At 42.9% G+C, this 12,581-nt stretch overlaps 6 protein-coding genes across 6 annotated transcripts; 3 read left to right on the forward strand and 3 right to left on the reverse strand.

Moving 5' to 3' along the window:
- Positions 1-634: 634 nt before the first annotated feature.
- On the forward strand, positions 635-1,244 carry SS1G_00602 (predicted protein; the record flags this gene model as incomplete). Its single annotated transcript, XM_001598463.1, has 3 exons — positions 635-652; positions 746-831; positions 947-1,244. 3 exons carry the CDS (start codon positions 635-637, stop codon positions 1,242-1,244), a joined length of 402 nt encoding a protein of 133 aa, XP_001598513.1.
- Positions 1,245-1,778: 534 nt separating this feature from the next.
- On the reverse strand, positions 1,779-2,275 carry SS1G_00603 (hypothetical protein; the record flags this gene model as incomplete). Its single annotated transcript, XM_001598464.1, has 2 exons — positions 1,779-2,030; positions 2,093-2,275. 2 exons carry the CDS (start codon positions 2,273-2,275, stop codon positions 1,779-1,781), a joined length of 435 nt encoding a protein of 144 aa, XP_001598514.1.
- A 1,057-nt stretch (positions 2,276-3,332) lies between these two features.
- On the forward strand, positions 3,333-4,538 carry SS1G_00604 (hypothetical protein; the record flags this gene model as incomplete). The annotated part of the gene is made up of 3 exons (XM_001598465.1): positions 3,333-3,336; positions 3,860-4,438; positions 4,534-4,538. The coding sequence occupies 3 exons, from the start codon at positions 3,333-3,335 to the stop codon at positions 4,536-4,538; spliced, it is 588 nt and encodes a 195-aa protein (XP_001598515.1).
- A 271-nt stretch (positions 4,539-4,809) lies between these two features.
- On the reverse strand, positions 4,810-6,043 carry SS1G_00605 (hypothetical protein; the record flags this gene model as incomplete). Its single annotated transcript, XM_001598466.1, has 2 exons — positions 4,810-5,375; positions 5,428-6,043. 2 exons carry the CDS (start codon positions 6,041-6,043, stop codon positions 4,810-4,812), a joined length of 1,182 nt encoding a protein of 393 aa, XP_001598516.1.
- Positions 6,044-6,920: 877 nt separating this feature from the next.
- Positions 6,921-9,731, reverse strand: SS1G_00606 (hypothetical protein; the record flags this gene model as incomplete). The annotated part of the gene is made up of 2 exons (XM_001598467.1): positions 6,921-9,371; positions 9,429-9,731. The coding sequence occupies 2 exons, from the start codon at positions 9,729-9,731 to the stop codon at positions 6,921-6,923; spliced, it is 2,754 nt and encodes a 917-aa protein (XP_001598517.1).
- Positions 9,732-10,842: 1,111 nt separating this feature from the next.
- Positions 10,843-11,624, forward strand: SS1G_00607 (predicted protein; the record flags this gene model as incomplete). The annotated part of the gene is made up of 3 exons (XM_001598468.1): positions 10,843-10,860; positions 11,035-11,101; positions 11,449-11,624. 3 exons carry the CDS (start codon positions 10,843-10,845, stop codon positions 11,622-11,624), a joined length of 261 nt encoding a protein of 86 aa, XP_001598518.1.
- Between the last annotated feature and the right edge of the window lie 957 nt (positions 11,625-12,581).

Raw genomic sequence — 12,581 nt, forward strand, 5'->3', positions numbered from 1 at the left:
CGTACTGGTAGATTAGATTTCAACTCTTAATTATCAAAATTCCTTAGATATTTGAAATAATTCAATATTTTAAAATAATTTGAATATTCTAACTATATACAACTTACTTTTTTTTTTAAAATATTTCTTAAATATAATTTATTATGGTAGTTGATTTGAAAATCCTAAATGAATTCAGAGATTCAAAACTCCTTACTGTTGAACCATAATCTAGACTATTAAATACTCTGATACCACGAAGGAAAGTTCTTCAGCAGCAGGGCTAGGCTCTAGAGTCCTAGAATCACGAATGCAATGAAGTGACTTTCAGAGATAGCACGACAGGCTCATCTTCTTGTGGTCGCATTCTGGAAATTCAGTAAAGTGAAGCAGTGTTATAGAATTAGCTGCCTAACCTTCCTTTTCCCATGAGCTTGTGTGGCTGCGTTTACTACTTTCATTACACATTCTGTGCCATAAATATCCACTAAGGAATTCCACACTCTAGCCGAGATAATAGGCGAATTTTCTGCGCCGCAAAGATCCGTTGGACCTTCATTCAAGTTCTCCCACATATCAGAAACATCTTGCTGCGAAAGGAGCTCTTTGAAGACTTTCATCTTTCATCATAACCTCTCTCTCGATATCTCCCAAAATGTTCCCCGTAAAATCAGTAGCCGGGTGGTGCTAGATTATAATTATAAATGGATTACAAGTCGGGCATTTTTGGGAAGAAAGCTAGACTTCTAATTTGTTACATAAATAGCTTCTGAAACTATCGTTACCTGGTGGAGAGTTTGTATCAAACTATCAAAGGATGGTCAGACTGCTATCATTGGCGGGGGTGCAAACGTGAGTGAGATTGTTAGCACACTTATGAGTTTAGGAAAGCGCAGCCGAGTTTCTAGCCAAGCTTGAAGAAAGAATCTGGATTTTAATGTGGCTATCAGTGACTGGCATCTGCGAGTGCGTCGGCTTCTCTACACCGGCTCTGGGAAGCGGCACGCTTAGCTCCAGGGCCACTACGGATTCATGGCTTATCAAGTCATCTCAGCCCGCCTCTCGCTCCCGAGTGGCGAACTTGTCACTGTGTCGGAGAATTGCAATACGTCCTTAAAGTTTTGAATGTTCTAAATGTTTTTATTTTACATCCTCCTTCGAGAGCCCTTCCTCTGAGAATCCTCATCAAAATATTATACACATTCAGATCTCTAAAAACTCTTCAACTTCTTCATCTTTCAGATCTTAGACGTCTCAGCTGTTGAACACCGTATACGTATACACAAGTCATCCATTAGCAAACACTATCCTCCATATCGTACGGATAATATTGTGTCAGACAACATTAACAGAATACTTACATCAAAATGTTCACTGAAAATCCTACACGGTTTCTTCTCCCTTATATTTTGCTCTCGTAACATCTCTATTTATACTACATAAAGTGATCTGATGATCTTCATGGGATTCACTTGTCTAGGTTAGAAATGTTGGAAATAGACAATCAACGATGAAGCAAACCAACTGAAGACATGTGATTAAGGAATAACTACCTTAAGAATAATTTTTGTAATATATATTGTTATTTGTTTCTATGTGGTGGAAAGATAGTCATCCCATCATCAACCAAAAGATAGGAAGAACCAGAAAATGTCATATACCCCGACCCAATTACCAACACACAAACTCCAAACATAAATAAACGCCATTGATATCAGTATCCCATCGTTTCATATCCGTCATTAGAATCCATTACGATCCGCATCTCCTTCCTATTGGTACACTCCCCTCCATCTAACCTACGGGTAACTCGCAACACCACCACCACGTTTACGACCCAAAAATTGAATGACAATTGACCCAATAAAACATGCCGCTGTGAACCAAAGAAATGCCGTGCTTGCCTGAGTTTCTCGACATCTACTCGTAGCTTCATCAGTGGTTTCCCTAAAGCTAAGACGTCTCTCCGTGAAGCTGAACGGATTGTTATGGTGAATGACATAACCAATAAAATCATCGCAGTTACCGACTTTGATTGTCGCCGCGTATGCCTGCAAGCAGTTTCTTTTTGTTAGCAATAGTTCATGAAGGCGCTGGTGACGCGGTAACGTACGATTCCTCCTGTGAGAAGGATAAACGATGCGATGCCGTCGAGGATAAGCATTATCGTGCCTTGTAAAGCTTCCATGAAACAAGCTACTACCCCAATAGCTGCAATGATGATTGCGGCGCCACCACAGAAGGAACCGTATATTATGAGTGACCACGAGAAACCCGGTCCATAACCTTTGATCATGATCACGGATAATGCTAGAACGACGGCAGCGAACAATAGCTGTTAAGGTTAGCCATATGATTTATATGATATAAGATTCCGAATGGAGTTTATCTGAAAAACGCGGAGAGCTAGTGTGACAATCATTCTGGCTTGTGGTTATATGCTAATTATTTTCAAATACTATAGCATTTAGATGTAAATTGAGTGAAGCCAGAGGCCATCTGGTCGAGTAAAATGGATATTATATACTTTCAAGCCCTACAAAGGTTGACAGAGAAATGAGTCAAGCGAGGTTCAATATAGATAGGACAAGGTAAGAATCTCATGACAATTATCCCATGTCCATAAGCACAGCCTATGTATGCAGTGAGCAAGGAGCCTTACTAGAGGATTGTGGCACCGTGTTTTATAGACTCTGCCTTAATAAACACAGTGTCGATGAGATTGACGTTGTACTTCAACCTAGAATCAATCTTACTGTAATGTAACTGGTTTAACCGCGTAGGAAAATGGAGATGTACATGTGTACTCCATATCAAGTACAAGAAAACTCGACAGTCTTCTCGAAGTCGATAATTAGTCCTAATTCACGGGTACTACCGTGGCAGATACCCCTCCGAGGAACGAATATACTACATTGTTGCCCTCGTATCTGTTGAATGAAAAACAACACAAGTTTGACGAATATGCATGTGGTTCATGTGGTAGTTCACCATCTTAGCGAACCAACTCCAATAGCATAGACAACATCAATGCAAAACATCGATTGTTCGAACGGCAGCCAAACAATCTCAATGCCTAAGAAACTACTCGACGGAAGGATCCTCCTGCATTTATTAAAAATTTTGAAACATGGAGGACTCGTTGCTGAGCCGCCACTGCAAGATACGAAATAAGATTAAATCAACGTATCGATGCATTATAAGTTTGACAGGTGTGTGGTGGTACAGAAGGAGAGCCCTATGGGAGGTAGGATAGTACATTCAGCCTCTACTCAGTGGCGCCTATGGGAACCGACTCCAAATTTAGATGGAAAACTGCGGATGTATATAAGATAAGACGAAGGCTGTTTGAAATGAGTGAGATGGTACTGTATCAGCCTTTATCATAAGCTCAACCAATAATTGAGTTTAAACGATTCTTGGCAGGTATCTTTCCATTCATCTCAAATATCGTTTGATGGTTTGAAGGAAGAAGCATTAAAATGCACACAAGGTTTGGATCCGAACATTGGATTTACACCCCGTTCACAGCCACACTTTATAATAAGCTTAACTTTAAAGCCACATCTAATTTTGTCCAATCGACATGCAGTTACGAGCTTGCACTTCTACCACATCCAATGAGCCAGTGATATGATAGTCCAATGAGTCTTCAAGTGGAGTCTCAGGATACAGGGAACGCGTCTCGGGATATAGAGAATGAGTCTCAGGAAATCGAGAAAGAAGTCGAAGAACTGGAGAAGAAATTAGCAGCTGCGAAAGCCCGATTAGCCTGTCGAACTCTCTCCCCCACATCCTCTAGAGATCACCGTCCCAATATAAACAATGGTGAGAAAACTCCTAGTCTCTTTAGGTAAGCTCCATTTCTAACCAAGCCCAGCACCATCCCTCTCTCCACAATACAATCATTTCCTCCTCCTGCTCTCCGATTCTGCGCTCCCACTCGGATCATTCGCCTTCAGCAGCGGTCTAGAATCCTATCTCGCGCACACGAAACCCCAATCATCATTCACAGATTTCCTCGCCTTCTCACTCTCCTCCTATGCATCCACCACTCTTCCCTTCGTGCTCGCCGCTCATCGGAACCCCGAGGATTTGATCCATCTAGATGATGCCCAGGATGCTTCGATCATGTGTACCGTCGGACGACGAGCTTCGATTGCTCAGGGAAGAGCTTTATTGTCTATCTGGGATCGATCGTTTTCTACTGCTTTAGCTTCGGAGTTCTCCACTTCTTCATCTGTTGTTGGAAGTAATATTTTAAAGGAATTTTCTGCACTTCTCAAATCTATATCCTCAGCACCTAAAACTACTTCGGGAGAAATACCACCTGTATCCGCTCATCTAGCACCTTTATTTGGTGCCATTACGTCGACTGTGGGAATGAGTTTAGAGCAGACTGCATATGTATTTATGTTAAGTCATGTGAAGGCTTTGCTTTCGGCCGCTGTGAGAGCCAGTATGTTTGGACCGTATCATGCACAGAAAGTTTTGGCGAGTGGTGAAGTTCAGATGGGAATTAAAGAGGCTATTGAAAGGGAATGGAATACCAAGGTTGAGGATGCTGGTCAGAGTGTACCGGTTATGGATTTATGGATTGGAAGACATGAGATGCTATACTCGAGGATTTTCAACAGTTGATGACTATAATGAAATCATGGAGAACACAACCATATCATGGGACGAATTGCTTTAATCTTGCTCATTACTTCTATTTTCGAAGCTGAGACAATGCTGCTATGATTTTGGCTTGTCTAAAAGACCGAGCATTATACTGTACACGATGGTAATAGTAGTTGACCAACTCCTTAACTCCGCTTAAACCCCCATCTAATCACTATCGCTATCATAAGCTACCAATGGTCCCGCGGGTGCTTTCGGTTTTGGCTTCGTTGCGATTGACCCTTTGGCACTTTCTAATGCTGCAAGAGTACTACTGGAAAATATACCTCCACTCTCCTCTTTCTGTTCCGTCTGCTCATAGATATCCGATTCGAGCATGAGTCTTTGCTCCTCTTCTAACTCTAGTCCTTGTCTGCCAACTGGGTTTACAGCATTGGCACCCCTAGCAAAATAAACGTCATCAGGCGCTTCATACCCTGCCAGTCCAAAACCTCCTTCTATTCTCTTGCGTTTTCGTGCTTCTGGATCCCTTCCCTCTATCTCAGCCACAAATTCCGCAGGTAAAGCCCTCCGAACAGCTTCCGCAGCTTGCTCCTCTATCCTTCGTACCTCTCGCGCCTGCGCCATCGGATTCGGATCTGCCGTCGCCCATCTTACGTTCAAGATTTCGTTATGATCTAAAGATTGATGTGCCATTGCTTCTTTCGCAAATTGTGCATTTGCCTCATTTGAATATGTGATAAAAGCTACACCTCTTGTATTCAGAACCCGGACTAGCATAGATTAGCATGTAGTCATTACCACATTTAAGATATAGAGACTTACTTCTCTCAACCTGGCCCCATTCTGCAAAATGTCGCGCAACAATTTCTTCAATATCATCGCTGACATGTATCCTTCCCACATAAATTGTTCTATTTTGCCTCATGAAACTTCCTGTGCCTCCCATATCATCTCTATAATCCGAATGTTTGTCCCGACCAAATACATCCACATTCGGATTGAACATATCATGAATACCTGGCAAACGATGTAGATATTCACATTCCTGACCTTTTGGACAAATTCCTCGTGCAAAAAATAAACAGAAATAACTGCCCGTCACTTTGTCGGCTTTAGTATATCCAGTATCATTTGCGATGTTGCAACGTCCCGCCGCAGCAGTTTTTGATAAATATTTGTCTTCCCGATCACCACCAGACCATTTGTTATACCAGATATTGAAAATAGTACCAGTTTGTGGAGGAGGTTCGCTCTTTATCGTTGAGGGATCAACTTGGGGACGCGCTGGACGCTTTTTTCGACGTATGATTTTCTTAACTTTGCGCTCAGCGGGTGCGCCTGTTTCATTGTTTATCGTAGCTAGAGCTGTTGAGTTTTCCTCCGAAGCTTCAATGGCTGGCGCCATGGTTGGCGGACTTGCATTCTCGACTTCAGACATTTTGATGATGGATGTGGTTGTTGTCACTGCGAGACGGAATCGAGAGCTTTGAAAAGTTTAAGGCTGAGATCAATGCACCGCCACTTCACGCCACACATTTCTAGCGGGCTAGGGAGCGGAAGATCTTTATCTCAGAATTCGGACATCATAGCAATTTTTGATATATCCATTACTTTTCGGCGAAGATAACCCAAAATTGTTTATTATTCCTCAGCGATGCCCAACGCCATACAGTTTTAGAAACTCTCATTAGTTTTGAAGCAGATTGATTGAGAAAATTTCGTCCCTGGTGAACCCCCTGCTCCTGATTAGCCTCTATATGGGAGAGGGAGGAAAATGGTTGGCTTGATATTCTATAACCTTGTGATTCATCTGAAGCGCAAGATACTACAAGTCACATTCGAGTAATAAAGCAAATATAGTTTAAGACATATATTATATATGAATCTTGAATCATGATATTCATATCTGTCAACACCTTATATTTGTACACTTTGATTTCCGCACTTTTCATATTCCCCATCCTTCCCCTTCGATACATGGTTTTATAACGTTCGCTTTCATTTTCCATCCTCAAAAATGTAACTACTCGCCCCAAAGAAAAGAGGCCAATCAGTGATACCACAATCCACCCCTTCTGTCACCATGCATCTATGTTAAGTACCCTTATTATGCCTAAATCCATAGGAAGCTTTGGGTATCGTATTTCGTTACGACATCAAAAAAGAGAAAAGGAAAAAAATGTGTACAAGAAATGAATATGCTGAAAGGAAAAACTCCAAGGCGATGCAATGTCCAGCGCTTGCAATGCGTTTGAAGCATGTACTAGTTTAATACAGGTGCTGCAAAAGAAGCAAGGAAACTGCCAATAACCTAATCAAGTGATTGGGTTCAAAAATGGGCTCAGTAACAACTCGTCAGCACTCGGTCGTTTGGTATGTTCGACCTCAAAAGTTGATGCCAAGAAGATCTTCGCATCAGAGCTGGCTTCGTCTGGCACGGTAGGACTAATTCTTGCACCACCGATTTTGAAAATGGCTTGTAGTTGAGAGCAATCAGGGAACGGGTGGGTACCAGTCATCATTTCAATTACAAGGCAACCGAGTGACCAAATATCTGCTTTGCGTGTGTAGGCGGTTTGTTTGACGACCTCAGGCGCCATCCAGAATACGGATCCTTGCAGTGAAGGTCGGTTTTTATTATTGCCAGGTCCATTGAGAAGATTCGAGGCTTCGATTTTCTTTGAGATTCCAAAATCAGAGATTTTAATCCCACCCTTGTTGTCAACAAGGATATTTGCACCTTTGATATCTCTGTGAATTATATCTTTGCCATGGAGATAAGCCAAGCCAGTGACAATTTGTCGCACAAAACTTCGAATTAGAGGCTCTCCCAATGCTCCATAAGAATTAAGCATAGTTTGGACGGAACCACCAGGCACGTATTCAAGGAAAATGTTGAGGTGATTGTCGGATGAGCTTGCTCCGAGATATTGAACAATGTTGGGATGCTGAAGATCGCGAAGGAAACTAATCTCACGCTTCAAAGCGTCGATCATACTCTTCTTGCGAGCATCGTTTTTACTGTCCGTACTAGGCGAAGGTGTCTCGACTTGCTTGACCGCAAGTAGTTCACCCGTGACGGCATGTAAAGCCAAGAAAACACTACCAAAGGAACCTTGTCCAATAAGTGCACCCTTCATCCATTTGCTGTCATCCCAAGAGTCACCCTGTAGGAAACTTTCCAATTCTTCGTCCAATTCCTCTCCATCATTGATCAGTGCTTGGGTGATTTCTTTCAAAGAATCCCCAGCTTCTGTGCTACCATCTTCGAAGTAGCTATCTCTAACGCTACCTCCATCATCAGCAGTTACGTTGACATTGGTAGTATCAGATCCGCTATCAGTCGCGAAAGAGACATAAGATTTGCGATTCGGCTCAGTTGGGGATTCTTCTTGGACAATGTCGAGTAATGAAGAAGCCACCGAGTCTCTAAATCGACTACTAGTTGCTCTTGAGAGGTCCAAAGGTCGGACTTTTGCTAATTGGCTATTACCCATGAGCCAAGTATCGGCAATCGTGGGCATTGGTGGGGCATCAGCTACGCTCGAAGCGAAGCTGAGGTTACTGGCAACACTCAAACGGCTGTTGACCTTACTTAGACGAGTAGATCTCCGCACTGAAAGTCTTGCGGTGCGATCAATCTCTTCACGAGGATGATCAGGAAAGTATGTCGTCAAATCCGACGTGATCAATTCACTTGGGGGTCTCTGTCCAAAGAAGTGGCGCAGACCACCTTTCTTGCCTATTTTATGCCTTGAACTTTCTCGGGAATCGGCTGGCAGTGGTCTCTCAAGATCCTTCGCCGCATTATACACGTTGCGCTCTCTCTCAGTGATGGACAGGTTAGATCCAGCCGACTGAAACGAAGCAGGTGATAATGGATGTTGAAGGTTGTCATTCCAGGTCTCTCCGAGCATTTTCTGAACTTTGAGTTGACTACGCTTGTTATCGGAGGTTTCGATAGCACGGTTATGAGTTGTTGTAGCTTCTTCCAATGCGATGCTGGCGGCTCGCTGTAGCTCATCGTCGCCTGGTTCACCTGCATGTATCTTTCGCAAGATAAGTCGATTTCTCTCAGCTCTCTTTTGATCTTTGATGATGCGCCAGAGTTCAGCCTCTGGCAATCGACGGCATTGGCTGGGATCCGGATCGACACCAGCAAGGACCCAGAAGCAATAGTTCCGATCATGGTCCTCGCGGTAACCAAATTTCCTCAAAGTCAATCGCATCACCTCGTCGCAGGAGCTACAATCGGCGACTTTGACCACCTTGGTGACACCCTTAGAAGATATGACTCTGATGACATCCTGGTTTGTGGGCAATGAAGCCATGAGCGAGCCATCGATGCTTGGGTTGGCTCGAGTATGACCACCAGCTAGCCGAGATATCTGTGGCTGTGCAGGATCAGATGGGGTGGTAGGCCGCCTTCCAGAAACAGTCGCAGCACTTCCTGGTATGCTAATATTATTCGAACCATTAAAGTATCCTTGACTTTGTTCCCGCTTCATTTGTTCTGCTGGGCTCATGATACCATATCTCTGTTGTCGTAGAGGTCGAACCTCAGAATTTGTCAAGGGTGAGACAGGCCGCGAAGCTGGTTTACTGACGTTCTCGGGAATCGCTGTAGCGGTATTAAAAGAATCAAACTGTCTCGAGAATCTCTTGCCCGTAGATGCAGACATATTTCGGCTTCCAGAATTTGTAGGACGTGGGGAGCCAGAAGAAGACGGGGTGTGCGCAAAAGTATCTAGTGTCGCGAAAGAATCCTGTGATTGAAATCGTCAAAATCAATCCACTGTAATGAGCACTTAAACAACACTTACCCTATTCCTCTTCTTCTGGTTGGCATAGGCCTTCGTCCTGAGCTTTTTGATGCCCAAGAAGAGACGAACGCGATCTCCTATCTTTTCAATACCCATTTCTTGAAGCACCGCTTTATCCATTTCTAGAAGGTTCTCGCCATTTATATTGTTCTTCTTGAATAATTTCTCATAATCGCCGCAGTTGATACTCCTTAGCCAATCGCAAACTTGATCCTCATCCCACCTCTTTGCGGACTCTGGACGGTCTACATCCGAAAACTCAGATTCTGTAGGGCTTGCGAACGTCTGGTTTGTGGCCAACATAGCTGGCGCTCTTCTACTTGATTGTGTAGTGGCCGATTGTGAATTGGAAGAGAAAGAAGATGAGGACGGGCCCAGCGATGCGGGAAAAGGATTCTTTGAAGCTAGCATTGCCATTGTGTCGATGGCATTACAAGGGCATAAAGGTGGCTGATTAATGTACTAATTGGAGTTTGTAGAAGCAGGAGCGAATTGGCAACAAAGGGAGAAGACCTGGCGAGGGTCGATTATTTTTGAAAACAAGTCAGAAGATTCTGATTCGACAGGTGATTGCTTATACAGGTCAGATGGTAATTATCTGTTCGAGGGGTTAAGTTGAAGGTTCAAAAAAAAGATTGAAAGCGAGTGTCGCAAGGTTGAATTGAATGAAGTGATGGAGGATTTGGGTTTTTTTGTAGGTAAGTCTTACAACCGACTGTGTGCGAATGCTCAATTGCTCAATGATCGTGTTGCAAGATATGTCGTTCTTGTATGTTGTTAATTGATTGATATAGATCTTCCAGGATCTATTTTAATAATTAATGAGTTCTATAGATATACCACCTGGTAAAGATCTATTGAAGGTTCGTGGATTGTGATGTGAGATGGGATCAAAGAACCGACACCGAGAAGAGGAGGGTTTGAGTGCTACAAGTACGTGCCCATGTGAAGTGTGACTGGGTTGTGGTGAGATAAAGTTTGAAGTGGATATTTTTCCCACTAGACGGGAAAATAAATATAATAAATAATCGGGGCAGGAATTAATAATTGGGATACGGAGGAAAGATAAAATATTGATAAATGAATTTTACGAATAGAGTCAATGGACCGATGGAAACTCAAGGTAGAAGGTAGGGAGAATACTGGACTGTACTATATTTATTGTACGTAGGTAGGTAGTCTGAATCAAGGGTTTCCGTTGAATGAGGGTGCGACGACGGGGGATTTATTATTACTAGGTAGGTAGTAGGCAAAGAGCAGGCAGGTATGATGGATGGTTGGTATGATGGCAACTATGATGTTAGATCGGGACTAGGTGCTTAAATTCCCCAAGAGAAGACTGAGAGACCGAAAGACTGATAAACTGAGACCCTGAGACTCTGGGAATCTGAGAATCTGAGAATCTGAGACAACAATGGACGCGGCTGCCAAAGTAAGCTATCACGCTATGTTTTGTATGAGTGGGGAAAGGGAAAGGGAAGAGAGGCGAGGAGATCAGAGCAAAGAGGCAGTTGGATCAATTGATGATTTGTTTGGATGTGGATTAGCACGAGGATGAAAAGGAGCCAGGATTGAAAGAATTAACTAGGCCCTGTACTGCACTCAGCAAATCAAGGGCAAGGGCGCAATCATGAGATTAACCCAATCTGGTCAAGGGTCAAATGATTATGCATGTTATTTTTTCAAGCCTTCTCCCAGAGAACCGAGAACTTGAACCTTTCTAAGATTTTTCGGAGTAGATGCTGAAAAGAATCAACTTACCTTACCAGCTTACTAGCTTATAACTGACTAGCTTACTACATAGACACCCTGGTAAATCTGTAAACACCTACATGCGCGTACGAGGGGTGCTAGTCTAGTGTATGCCAGTGAATGGGCATCATGGATAATCGATTTTATGGGAGATGGGTACACCGTACTGCAAGCTTTAAAAGATATGTGATATGTACTCTGTATGTGGGCGTTCTAGAGTAGTAGCTTTACTCCGGAACTAAAATAATCCTAGATCATACATACATAGTGCATACACAGGAAAACCCTCTCAAGTCCCCAATTGAAAGTCAGAGAAAGCACATCGACGCAATCCGGCTTGCCAAAATCGTTGAAATGCGTCCCAAAGCTATGCCATGCTTCTACTCGGCAAACATGCAAGATGATTCTAAGATGTTCTCGGGAGGGCAAAACCGAATAATCTAGATCAGGTGAGGTGAGGATTTTGGTTCTGTTTCGGTTTCTTCCGAGCATAGTAGATAAAGATCAGAAACTAGAAACCTGGTGGACCAAGATCCGAGGGATTTGACGATAAAGGAAAGGCATCATCAAATTGATTAAATTATGGCTGTGGATGTTTCTCAATATCAAAGAAACCGTGAAATCTACTGTGGGATCTGGAGCAAATGGAAGAGGGCTGATTAAAACATAAACTGAGGCAAAGATCAGATCCAATGTTTTGGAATTTTGGTACCGTCCACTGTACGTCTATTTTCATATTGAGCGATAAGACAAGAAGCATATGGCATCGGTCTCAAACGGCCGTACAGACCAGTATCTCCTCCCAGATTCCTGCCCTATGCGCTGGCAACAATTCTCATGCAACAGGCAGTCAGATGAATATACGGGGTAAGAAGTTGAATATTTTTACAAATCTTATTTGCTCAAATCTTTTGCCTCCATCTTTAGGAATATCCCACAGTCTCAAATTTTTTGGTCGTCTTGAGGATGGCCCGGATCTTTAGCTTTCAATTGGTTCCTACATGGGTAGTAGGTGCTAGGTACTAGGTTGAACGTTTGATGGTCGCTGATTATCTTATTATCTTTTTACTCTATCTAAAGAGAAGATGAAACGTCCCAAAAGTCGAAAAGTCGAAAAGTCGGTCGAACAAGACAGCTTATGCACGCGAATGGCCAGGGGGCCTGGCTCGGGAATAATAACATCATACTGTAATTTCATAGCCTTAGGGATTTTAGCCTTGAAGGCGAATCCCTTTCGTCGATGCCAGGGGAACGAAGGTAAATCGGAAAATAGATATGGAAATAGAAATAATACCGGTATGTATTGCTTGGAGATGAAGGAAGGGTCTAATCAAAAGTGTATCGTAGTATCGTATCGTATCGTATCGATTTGTGTCATCTTAATCAATTGGAGGAGTTTAT

This window comes from Sclerotinia sclerotiorum, genomic scaffold (genome assembly GCF_000146945.2).
Source record: "Sclerotinia sclerotiorum 1980 UF-70 scaffold_1 genomic scaffold, whole genome shotgun sequence".
In the NCBI taxonomy this organism is placed as follows: domain Eukaryota; kingdom Fungi; phylum Ascomycota; class Leotiomycetes; order Helotiales; family Sclerotiniaceae; genus Sclerotinia; species Sclerotinia sclerotiorum.